Source organism: Sinocyclocheilus anshuiensis, unplaced genomic scaffold (genome assembly GCF_001515605.1).
Source record: "Sinocyclocheilus anshuiensis isolate Anshui unplaced genomic scaffold, SAMN03320099.WGS_v1.1 scaffold333, whole genome shotgun sequence".
Taxonomy (NCBI): Eukaryota; Metazoa; Chordata; class Actinopteri; order Cypriniformes; family Cyprinidae; genus Sinocyclocheilus; species Sinocyclocheilus anshuiensis.
The window spans coordinates 610,675-621,962 of record NW_015539871.1 but is presented as its reverse complement, the minus strand read 5'-3'; the positions used below and the strand labels follow the sequence as shown (position 1 = coordinate 621,962).

Sequence of the window (11,288 nt, the reverse complement as noted above, 5' to 3'; positions counted from 1 at the left end):
AAAAAAAGTGTCTCACACGGCTCCGGGGGGTGAACAAAGGCCTTCTGTAGTGAATCGATGCGTTTTTGTAAGAAAAATATCCATATTCAAAACGTAATAATCACTTTAATCTAGCTTGTGCCAACAGTTGTGCACGGAAGCAGCTCTGAGAGGATGACGTAAGACGTCGGCGTTGCACATGCGCCGGTGAGTCTCGTGAAAACCAACGTTTGTTTATAGGAGCAAAGGAAGCAAAGTTTCCTTACTGTAGCAAAGGAAAACCAGTCTCCTCTTGGCTTATATCAAAATCCTCCAACATTCTTCTTTACAAATCCTCGTTTTGTACTTCTAATTCATGACCGTAGTTTTGTTTTGATCTCTCCCCTGCGCTTCCGCGTGCGTCACGTCTGAGCGGCGCATGCGCAAAGCCGACCTCATACGTCATTCCCCCGGAACTGCTTCTGTTTACAACAGTGAGCGCAAGCTAGATTCAATGGATTATTAAATTTACACTTAGGATGACTTGAGGGTGAGTAATTTATGGGCTAATTTTCATTTTTGGGTGGACTGTTTTTTAGCTGATATTATAATAAGTGATGTGGAAATACATTTTAAATATGAATTATTAATGATAATAAATGTGCTTTTAAAGGAAACATTTTTAGCTGATATTATAATAATTATGTAAAATAAAGTGATTTGGTACTATATCACGAAGCGATTAGTCAACAGAAGAGACAGACGGCTGCACGTGAGTTTCTAGCTTGTACTTATTTGAACAATGTCTAAGAACTTGGTATTACAACCACTTCCTGTGTCTGTTTGCCTCTTAAGAAGAATCGCTTTATGTATCCCCCAATTGTAAGTCGCTTTGGATAAAAGCGTCTGCTAAATGACTAAATGTAAATGTAATGTAATGTATATTTAAAATGGAAAGAAATTATAATAGTAATAATAATACTACTACTTCTAATAATAATTTTTTTTAGAAATTATAATTATAATACTAATAATAATTTTTAGCTGATATTGTAATATGTGATGTAAAACTAGATTTTGAATGAAAATTATGAGGATAATAATAATAAATGTGCATCATTTTTTTATCATCTTATCACTGCTGCTTCAACACACACACAAAACTAAATTCAGACCTGTGACATCAGGTATCATTTCTACAATAAACTATGATGGAGGCTCTTTATTGATTTATTTTTTTCTTCCGCCCACCCCAGTGTGTACACACAGGGAAACGTTATGCAATTTCTTCCTACCTAATGTCACTGCTTCCTGTTTCTGATCTAATATCTCTCTCTCTCTCTGTTTCTAGTTATTGAGTGAGAAGATAAGCGGTGCAGAAGGGACAAAGCTTGATGAAGACTTCATGGAAATGGAGCGGGTGAGAAAAAAACTGCAGAAATTAGCCCCTCTTCACATGTGATTTATATGACAAATATATTTATTTACCCTTACCTTTTCCTACCTCTACAGAAAATAGAAGTCACCAACAAGTCTGTTTTTGAACTTATAACGAAAACCACAGAATACCTTCAGCCAAACCCAGGTATGAATCACAGATCTGATATATTCATAACACTTATGATTTCATTGAGTCATTAAATATCATTAACACCACCTACTAAGCAGCAGTGTGCAGTGGACTTCTGAAATGAGGAGGCGAGGCCTTCCAGTTCTAGTTTGATTACAGGGTTGAAGTCTTGTGAAACACTAGCCTTATATTTAACAAAATGCTATAATAACATAGTATGTTTATACTACTGTACTATTTATTAAAACTTTATTAAAAATTCTGAGCAGAATTGTACCACTGTTTGGGGTTGGTACGATTTTTCAATGTTTTTGAAAAAATTATCTTCTGCTCAACAAGGCTGCAGTTATTTGATCAAAAATACAGTAAAATCAGCAATATTGTGAAATATTATTACAATGTAAAATAACAGTTTTCCATGTTAATATATTATAAAATGAAATTTATTTCTGTGATCAAAGCTGAATTTTCAGCATCATTGCTCCAGTCTTCAGTGTCACATGATCCTTCAGAAATCATTCTAATATCATTTGCTGCTCAAGAAAATTTCCTTTTTATTGTTAATGTTGAAAACAGTTGAGCTGCTTAATATTTTTGTGATGCATGTTTTTCCAGGATTCTTTGACGAATAGAAAGTTGAAGGGAACAGCATTTATTTGAAACATCAATCCTATTCATAATTAATAAAAGTTATTAAAAAATCTTACTGACCCCAAACTTTTTTTTTTTACATTGCTTAAAAATGACTACAATAATACAGTAAACATTCATACCATCAGTCATCAAATGCTTGGTTAACACTTCATGGCATGATGGTGGTGGACCTTTATTTCAAGCTCACTCACAGTTTTTTAGTGCAGTTTGATTTAAAGGAACACTCCACTATTTTTGAAATTAGGCTCATTTTCCAACTCCCCTAGAGTTAAACAGCAGGTCAGCCTGAATGGATCAAACTAGTAGTAATAATGGATTTAATTACATTAGTTAACAACTTAGCCACTCAACATTGTTGATTAAGTTTAAAGCAACACTCATAGATCATTGAATCTGATTAGACCGTTAGCATCTCACTCAAAAATGACCAAAGAGTTTTTATCAAGGAACTTTGCTGCTGCACCCATGGTACGGCAGCAAAGTTCCTTGATAAAAACTCTTTGGTCATTTTTGAGTGAGATGCTAACGGTCTAATCAGATTCAATGATCTATGAGTGTTGCTTTAAACTTAATCAACAATGTTGAGTGGCTAAGTTGTTAACTAATGTAATTAAATCCATTATTACTACTAGTTTGATCCATTCAGGCTGACCTGTTCAAACATGATTTTTGCCCATTATCTCATTAAAATTATTATCTCACTCAATGAGAAGAACACAGTAAACTCACCTCCCTTTGAAGCTTCATCACTATTGCACAATATAATTGATTTACACACTATTTAATCATGTATTTTGAATGTTTTTTTTTTTTTTTTGGTGTTGATTATTTTCTCATGCAGTATTTTATTTATTTTTTTTTTGAGTAGGCACTGCCTCTCTTGCCTCCACTGCTGCTACTAAATTACTGTAATTTCTCAGTCAGTGACTCATGTTTGGAGTGCAGTGTTATGATTTCTGGTGTGGTCATGAGTGTATGTCGTGTATCCGCACAGCATCAAGAGCCAAACTGGGAATGCTCAACACCGTGTCTAAAATCAGAGGGCAGGTGAAGACGACGGGTTATCCACAGACTGAAGGGCTTTTAGGAGATTGCATGCTGCGATATGGACGGGAACTGGGGGAGGAGTCCACTTTCGGTAACGTCCGCACATACCGACAGTCAAGCGCACGCATGCACAGACATGAACCACAGGCAGACGGTTACGGAAATCCCACTGCAGCGCGAAGGAATGCTGGTGGATCTCGAGAACTCTATCTCTCTTTGAGTCACACAATCTTGCACACTGTGCATTGTGAAACGTGTTTCCTGCAATATTGCTGTACTTATAGCATTTGAACACAACTCTGACACCTTGTGGTGCTTTGTTGATGCCAGACACAGATGTGCACATGCTGGTTATTTTACAATGGTTTCCAAAGCGGCTCCTCCAATTAGAATTTTAAATCAGAACAGTTTTACTGTTTGGGGTATTTTGTTGCATTTTTTTTTTTTGCAATCTTACCCTGTGAATTGTGTTCATTAAATGCAAATTAAAAAAATAATGAAATAAGTACCTTTCATTTGTAAAGTATTTAATCACTGGATTATCATATTATCACAAAAAGGCATTATAATGTGATTATGTAATAAAGTGTTATTTTTGTCATTAAATTTGATTGAATTTTAATATGTAGTTATTTTAGTAAAAAGATGTGTATATATATATACATATGACAATTTCTCTCTCTCTCTACATTTAAGTGTTTCATTATTTATTTATATTTTTAATCAAATTTTTGAGATTGTTTAATATACAGAATAACACAGACAAACAATCAGTTTTGCAACAGAAAAACAAAACAAAAAACAACACATGATAAATGAAATAGAATTATATATTTAAAAATAAATAAATAAAAATAATAATAATAATTTGGTTAAAACTAATCAGTTAAACTGAAGATTGAATGGCAGAAATATACGAAACAATGTTTAAAACCTAATATACTCCAAAATATACAAAGTACAAAGACTATACATGTACAAAAGATTATGTAAAAAGAAATATATACCCATACAAAAATCTTGACATACAAACAAGTGGAACAGCGCTGAAAGTCTACGTCAATAGAAAAAGAGCCAATTATAACCCAAACAGGGAATCCTTAAACACGACTCTAAATCAAAATATATATATAAAACAAAAACCCAGAGACCAAAAAGTGTGTATTTGGGAGGGGGGTTGAATCTCCTTAAAGGGTTAGTTCACCCAAAAATGAAAATTCTGTCATTAATTACTCACCCTCATGTCGTTCTAAACCCGTAAGACCTCCGTTCATCTTCAGAACACAAATTAAGATATTTTTGATGAATTCTGAGAGCTCTCTGACCCTCCCATGGACAGCAATGTAATTACCACGATCAAGGTCCAGAAACATAGCAAGGCCGGTAAATAATCCATGTGACATCAGGGGTTTACGAAGCTACGAGAATCACGCGGATACGTTGTTTTCGTTCAAATCAAAGCATAAAAAAATGTATCCGCGTGGCGCAGCTGACACAGAATAGCATACGCTGTTTGAGTTCAGTGGATACTCTCCAAAATGGCACCAGGGTGACGCGGAGGAGACGAATTGTTGAATAAAGTCATTATTTTTGTTTTCTTTGCGTACAAAAAGTATTCTCGTAGCTTCGTAAACCCCTGATGTCACATGGATTATTTACCGGCCTTGCTACGTTTCTGGACCTTGATCGTGGTAATTCCATTGCTGTCTATGGGAGGGTCAGAGTGCTCTCAGAATTCATCAAAAATATCTTAATTTGTGTTCCGAAGATGAACGGAGGTCTTACGGGTTTAGAACGACATGAGGGTGAGTAATTAATGACAGAATTTTCAGTTTTGGGTGAACTATTCCTTTAATTCAAGTTAATAAACCTTTAAGCTTCTCTAAAGTATGAGCCCAAAGTCTAATGGTGTCCTCTCTGGCGCCATGAAGGCGAGCAGTGGACAGTTCAAGATACACGTCTATAAAAGTGAGAACCCAGTATTGCTTATTAATAGAATGTGGAGGCTTCCATCTTATTGCAACAATTTTCTTGGCCGCTGTCAAGCCAGCTAAAAAGTCATTTAAAACAAAGACAGAAGGGGACAAAGGGATCGAGACATTTACTATAGTGGACAGATTTTCTTTAACCATATTCCAAAAACTGGCAACCCCAGGGCAATCCCAAATCATCTGAAAAAAAGTACCGATTTCCCTAATGTTTCATTATTTTTATATGAAAGTCAAATTATTATGTCTGCCTCATCTTCTCAGGAGCTGCGCTGGTGGACATTGGTGAAGCCATGAAGCAGATGGCTGATATTAAAGATGCCCTTGATATCAATGTGAAACAGAACTTCATTGACCCACTTCAGACTCTACAAGACAAAGACCTCAAAGAGATTGTGGTACAACACTGTTTCGTTATTTTTTTATTAACCCTTCATTTTAAACAAAGAATTATTAAAGGTTCAATATTATTTTACATTTAAAATATTTTATACCTGAAGGCCTTTTGAAATGAGGTTTGAAAAGATATAAACTCACATAAGATGAATACTCCAGGCAAATCAGTGGCCTAGAAAAAGCTGATTAAATCTGCATGGAGCGTGACACCCCCTTATGGTGGGTGTTATGTTGACCAAACAAATAACTACCCTCTATTATTCCCTCTATTATCAGACACTATCATTTACAGATAGCAGTTTGTCCATTTTTAGTTTGTGTTTAAGGTTAGTGAAGTACATGATTACATCTCATGTGATTTCCTGATAGCATCATCTGAAGAAACTGGAGGGTCGACGGTTAGACTTTGACTACAAGAAGAAACGTCAAGGCAAGATTCCTGATGAGGAGATCAAACAGGCTGTGGAGAAGTTTGAAGAATCCAAAGAACTCGCTGAGAGGAGCATGTTTAACTTTTTGGAGAATGATGTAAGGAAAATTACTAATGAGAACGGTTAATTTATTTTATTTAATTATTTATACACACACACACACACACATATATATATATATATAATATGTATATGTATATGTGTGTGTGTATGTACAGTGGGTACGGAAAGTATTCAGACCATATATATATATATATGTATATGTGTATATATATATTAGTGCTGTCAAACGATTAATCGCATCCAAAATAAAAGTTTTTGTTTACATAATATGTGTGTGTACTGTGTATATTTATTATGTATATATAAATACACACGCATGTATATATTTAAGAAAAATATGTTACGTTTATATATTAAATGTTTATATATGATATAAATTATATGAAAATAAATATATACATGTAAATACATGTAAATATGCTCAAAATATATGCTGTATGTGTGTGTATTTATAAATTCATAATAAATGTACACAATACATACACACACACATATATATATATATATTTATTTATTTATGCCTTTATGCCTTTAAAGGGATAGTTCATGCAAAAATTGAATATTGTCATCATTTACTTACCCTCATGCCATTCCAAACTTGTATAAGTTTCTTACTTATGTTGAACACAAAAGAAGATATTTTGTAGAATTTTGAAAAACCAAACAGTTGTTGGTCCCCATTGACTTCCATAGTAGGGAAAGAAATACTATGCAAGTCAATGGGAATCTCATACAGGTTTGGAACGACATGAGAGTGAGTAAATGATGACACAATTTTAAATTTTGAATGAACTCTTCATAACTTTGGGACTTTATTATTGAAATATCACATCATTATTCTTGCATTCCATTCTTACATTATTAAGTTTTGTTTGAGTGTCCAAATACATGTATATATACTCTGTATGTGCTGCACACTACATGTGTTTTCCTGTTAATTATATATTGCAATTGTGCATCAGTAAGGTTTCTGTTCTGGGTCAGTGGAAACGTCATGTCTTTCATTTACCTGTAGGTGGAGCAGGTGAGTCAGTTATCAGCTCTGATTGAGGCAGCGCTGGATTACCATCGACAGTCCTTGGAGATCCTCAAGGAGCTCGACAGCAAACTACAGAACGGGTATCTTCAGCTACACATACTGCAAATCAGATCCCATATTCCTAGTGAAAGTTCGTTTTGTTTTTTTCCATGTATTTTGTTATCTAGCCTACTGTTGATCTGTCTTCATTGGAAGATATGTTATGAAAGTGTCAACAATAACAAATGCAGGTTTCTTGCTAATATGCACTGAGTGTATGCACATACATTTTGCTCTTGCAGGATATCCACTGCAAGCAGTCGGCCCAAAAAAGAGTTCAAGCCAAAGTTGATCGTGTCCAGTTTGGAGACCGTCGAAACCACGCAGCACAATGGACTTACCCACACCTCATCAGTCAAAAGCACAGGTATCAACAAGAAAACATCTCAACTTGTGTGCTTCAGTCTAAGCATGGAGTCAGAACATATGCAGAATCTTTAATGTTTCTTTTTGTATTTTAACATAACTTTTAGTTGTTAACATTTTTCAAGATCCTATTTTCTGTGATTGCATAATATAAAATTCCTAGTTTTTATGTGATCTGAGAATTTTCGTACAGTATATTTATTAATAAAATAACGCAAGTACAGTGCTTACTAGCAAAACAATAATATTAACAATAAAAATAATTTTATTTATTTACCAGCCATTGACTGGTGGAAAAATGTCATTTTCTGCAATAATGAACATATGCTATACAGTCTATTTTGGGGTTTCATTGCTTGTTTCATTTTGTGTTTTTTTTCCTTCTGGCTTGTCGTTCTTTGTTTTTTTTAAGAAACTAGAGCTTCATGAATGGCTTTTGTTGTGTGTTGCTCACATATTTCACCACCATCATGTGTTCTTACATATTCATTCATATTCCTTTCAGATATCCAAGTCAACCACACTGTAAATGGAAAAAGTAGGTGGTAATGTTTATCATGGAAATATTTTATTACTTTTACCTGTTTGGACTATTTATATTTCAGTCACATGATGCAAAATATGAATCAGACTTGAAACTAGAAACATTGGGAAAACATAAAGAGGTTGATGAAAGCAAAATAATAGAATCAGAATCAAAACCAACCAACCTTACAATTCACATCCGTAATTTATAGATGACATGGTTGTTTTTTTGTGGTCATGTTCATCAACAGTGTGTTTTATTAGCTGAATCGTGTGTATGTGTTTGTCTCTCATGTTTGATCTCGTGTGTTTTTGCTCTCAGTTGATGAGCTCACACACACAGCACCCATGACTCTATCATGGCATGAGAGCCCCAATGGTGATAGCAAACGTGAGTATCATCCTGTAGGTTCATGCCTAGACGCTCACTGAAAGTGAAGTAGTAGGCGATACCTGGCCCTGAAGAGGCCAGGAGATTGTAGTATTTGGTCGATAATGGCTATTTGAATTCTGCAGAGCTTTTGTTGGAGATATGCGGTCACAGATTTCATGTAGACCCACTCATCTCATCTGCCCACACATCAGCTCTCAAAATGATTTTCTATTACTTTCCTCTCAGTAACCCTGTGCTGTTTTCCATTAGTTGCACTGGATGTTTGAATTCAGCACATAGGTGGTAAATATTTAATTTTAAACCCAATTTTCTCACCCTCAAGTGATTCCAGACCTGTTTTCTGTGGGGAAAAAATCTGAAGAATTTCATAGTGACCGGGTCTTGACAAAAAAAAAGTGTATGCAACTTATTCAAGTTACTGCATTATATTTATGCATTTTAATTGCATTATACTTAATATCTTTTTATAAGGAATATACTGGATGTGAATGAGCCTTAAATGTAATAAGAACTTAAATTTTGTTACGTTTCTTGCTTAAAGCTACAATATAATATAACTTGGGAGGACTTGAGAATATAACACATGAATATAATATGTTTATACTTTTATGGTGCTTTTTTGGAGTAAACCATAAAAAATCCATTACTTGAATTAAAAGAAAGATTAACTAAATGAAATAAAAAAATAAAGGAACTAGTTTAAGTTGAAGTACTAAAATAGCTAAAACTAAATAAGCTAAAACCGAAACTTAAGAAAAACTAATAAAAATGACAAAAACAAAACACAAAATTATTGAACTTTAAAAATGACAACAAATATAAAAATAAAGTCTAATTCGAAATATTAAGAAAAACTATAATAGTATATTAACTAAATTAAAACTTAAAAACTATATTAAAAACAAAAACTTGACAAAAATGCACAACAAATTTTTTTACATAAAATCTGATTCAAAATATTAACAAAAATTATAATAGCATATCAATGGTACTAAAATGACACTGGTTTGACAGCCGTGGTCACTGTGAACATTGTAGGACAAGATCATAAAATTAAAAAAGCAGCATATGTGACCCTGGAGCACAAAACCAGTCTTAAGTCGCTGGGGTATATTTGTAGCAATAGCCAAAAATACATTGTATGGGTCAAAATTATTGATTTTTCTTTTATGCCAAAAATCATTAGGATATTAAGTAAAGATCATGTTCCATGAAGATATTTTGTAAATATCCTACTGTAAATATATTAAAACTTAATTTTTTATTAGAAATATGCATTGCTAAGAACTTCATTTGGACAACTTTAAAGGCGATTTTCTCAATATTTAGATTTTTTTGCACCCTCAGATTCCAGATTTTCAAATAGTTGTATCTCGGGCCAAATATTGTCCTATCCTAACAAACCTTATTTATTCAGCTTTCAGATGATGTATAAATCTCGAAAAATTGACACTTATGACTGGTTTTGTGGTCCAGGGTCACATATGGGCTCGGAACAACATAATAAGTACAAATGACAGATTTTAGTGAATGGGTGAACTTTAACAAATGTTTAAATGTGTGTGGTGGTTGTATTTTCCTCTTTGCAGAGATGGAGTCACACTTGGACCAGCCCTGCTGTCGATCGCTCTACGACTTTGATCCAGAGAACGAGGGCGAGCTGGGCTTCAAAGAGGGCGACATCGTCATCCTCACCAATCAGATCGATGAGAACTGGTATGAAGGCATGATTAACGGCGAATCAGGCTTCTTCCCCATAAACTACGTCGAGGTCCTAGTGCCCCTGCCTCAATGAGCTGAGCCAACAGCCTCGGGTCACTGACCGCACGCCAAACCAGACTGTCTGAACTGTCCACTCACCCAACATCCTCTGCTGCATTCTCACCAATGAAAGCCTTGCGTTTGACCACAGACAATTTAGAACCTTTTACATTTCAGTATTTATTTATCTTATTACGTTTTCCAGGCCTCATGGTGCAACATCTAGATTTTTACACTGCAAAAAATTATTTTTAATCAGTGTTTTTGCTTTGTTCTTTAGTAAAAATATCTAACCATCTTTAGAACAAGATACATTTATTTTTAATAATAATAATAATCCATTACATTTTAAAAGATGAAACAGCATTTTATATATATATATATATATATATATAGTTTATATATAGTTTAAAGTTTAAAAAATGTGTAAGTCAAATGAAAAATAAAACAAATATAAAACTTTGTTTCTTAAGTAAAATTAATTATTTTGATTTAAAGGTGTTTTTTAATCTAAAAATGACAAAATACTGATAATTTACTTGAAATTTACTTTAAAGTGCCCCTATTATGCCTTTTCGAATGTTACGTTTCATGCAGTGTGTCATGTAGCTGTATGTGAGCCCAGTGTAGGATTTACACCCAGATTTTTTACGTCTAGCTGGTGCAACCGGCCCCAGGGCTGTCATTCCGTCATGGCAATGTTTCGTTTCCGACACGCGCTGTGCGCGTTAGACCAATCCAGAACCAATCTCTCTACGGCTCTGGACCAATCACAGCAGTGAGGGCTCACGGAAAGGAGGGGTTTAGAGAGACTGATTCTTTGAATTGCTTCGCACGAGTCGTTTACGAATAATTTAGAAATGGCGTCAAATTAAAACGAATGTATTTTTTGACCTTGCATGCATGTAAACCTGTTTTAGGAGACTCATAAAACAATATTAGCAACCTTAAAAATTGCATAATAGGGGCACTTTAAAAGATATACAGTGGTGGCCAGAATTATTAGAACACTAGTATTTTCACCAGCTAAAAAATGGTTTAAAGTCAGTTATTTCTG

General features: G+C 34.2%; 1 protein-coding gene across 3 annotated transcripts in view; it reads left to right on the top strand.

Annotated features, from left to right (window-relative positions):
* The window catches only part of sh3gl3a (SH3-domain GRB2-like 3a), a 43,855-nt gene extending 33,382 nt beyond the window's left edge, over nucleotides 1–10,473 (top strand). The window contains exons 2-11 of one of the 3 annotated variants that reach the window (XM_016481705.1): nucleotides 1,310–1,378; nucleotides 1,471–1,543; nucleotides 3,177–3,320; nucleotides 5,482–5,615; nucleotides 5,983–6,141; nucleotides 7,123–7,226; nucleotides 7,428–7,552; nucleotides 8,057–8,089; nucleotides 8,399–8,467; nucleotides 10,060–10,473. In XM_016481705.1, the coding sequence (XP_016337191.1) occupies nucleotides 1,310–1,378; nucleotides 1,471–1,543; nucleotides 3,177–3,320; nucleotides 5,482–5,615; nucleotides 5,983–6,141; nucleotides 7,123–7,226; nucleotides 7,428–7,552; nucleotides 8,057–8,089; nucleotides 8,399–8,467; nucleotides 10,060–10,265 (1,116 nt within the window). In that variant the 3' untranslated portion in view covers nucleotides 10,266–10,473. The remainder of the gene's footprint in view (nucleotides 1–1,309; nucleotides 1,379–1,470; nucleotides 1,544–3,176; nucleotides 3,321–5,481; nucleotides 5,616–5,982; nucleotides 6,142–7,122; nucleotides 7,227–7,427; nucleotides 7,553–8,056; nucleotides 8,090–8,398; nucleotides 8,468–10,059) is intronic. The other 2 variants (XM_016481706.1, XM_016481707.1) reach the window with 2 other exon arrangements.
* The last annotated feature ends 815 nt before the right edge of the window (nucleotides 10,474–11,288 follow it).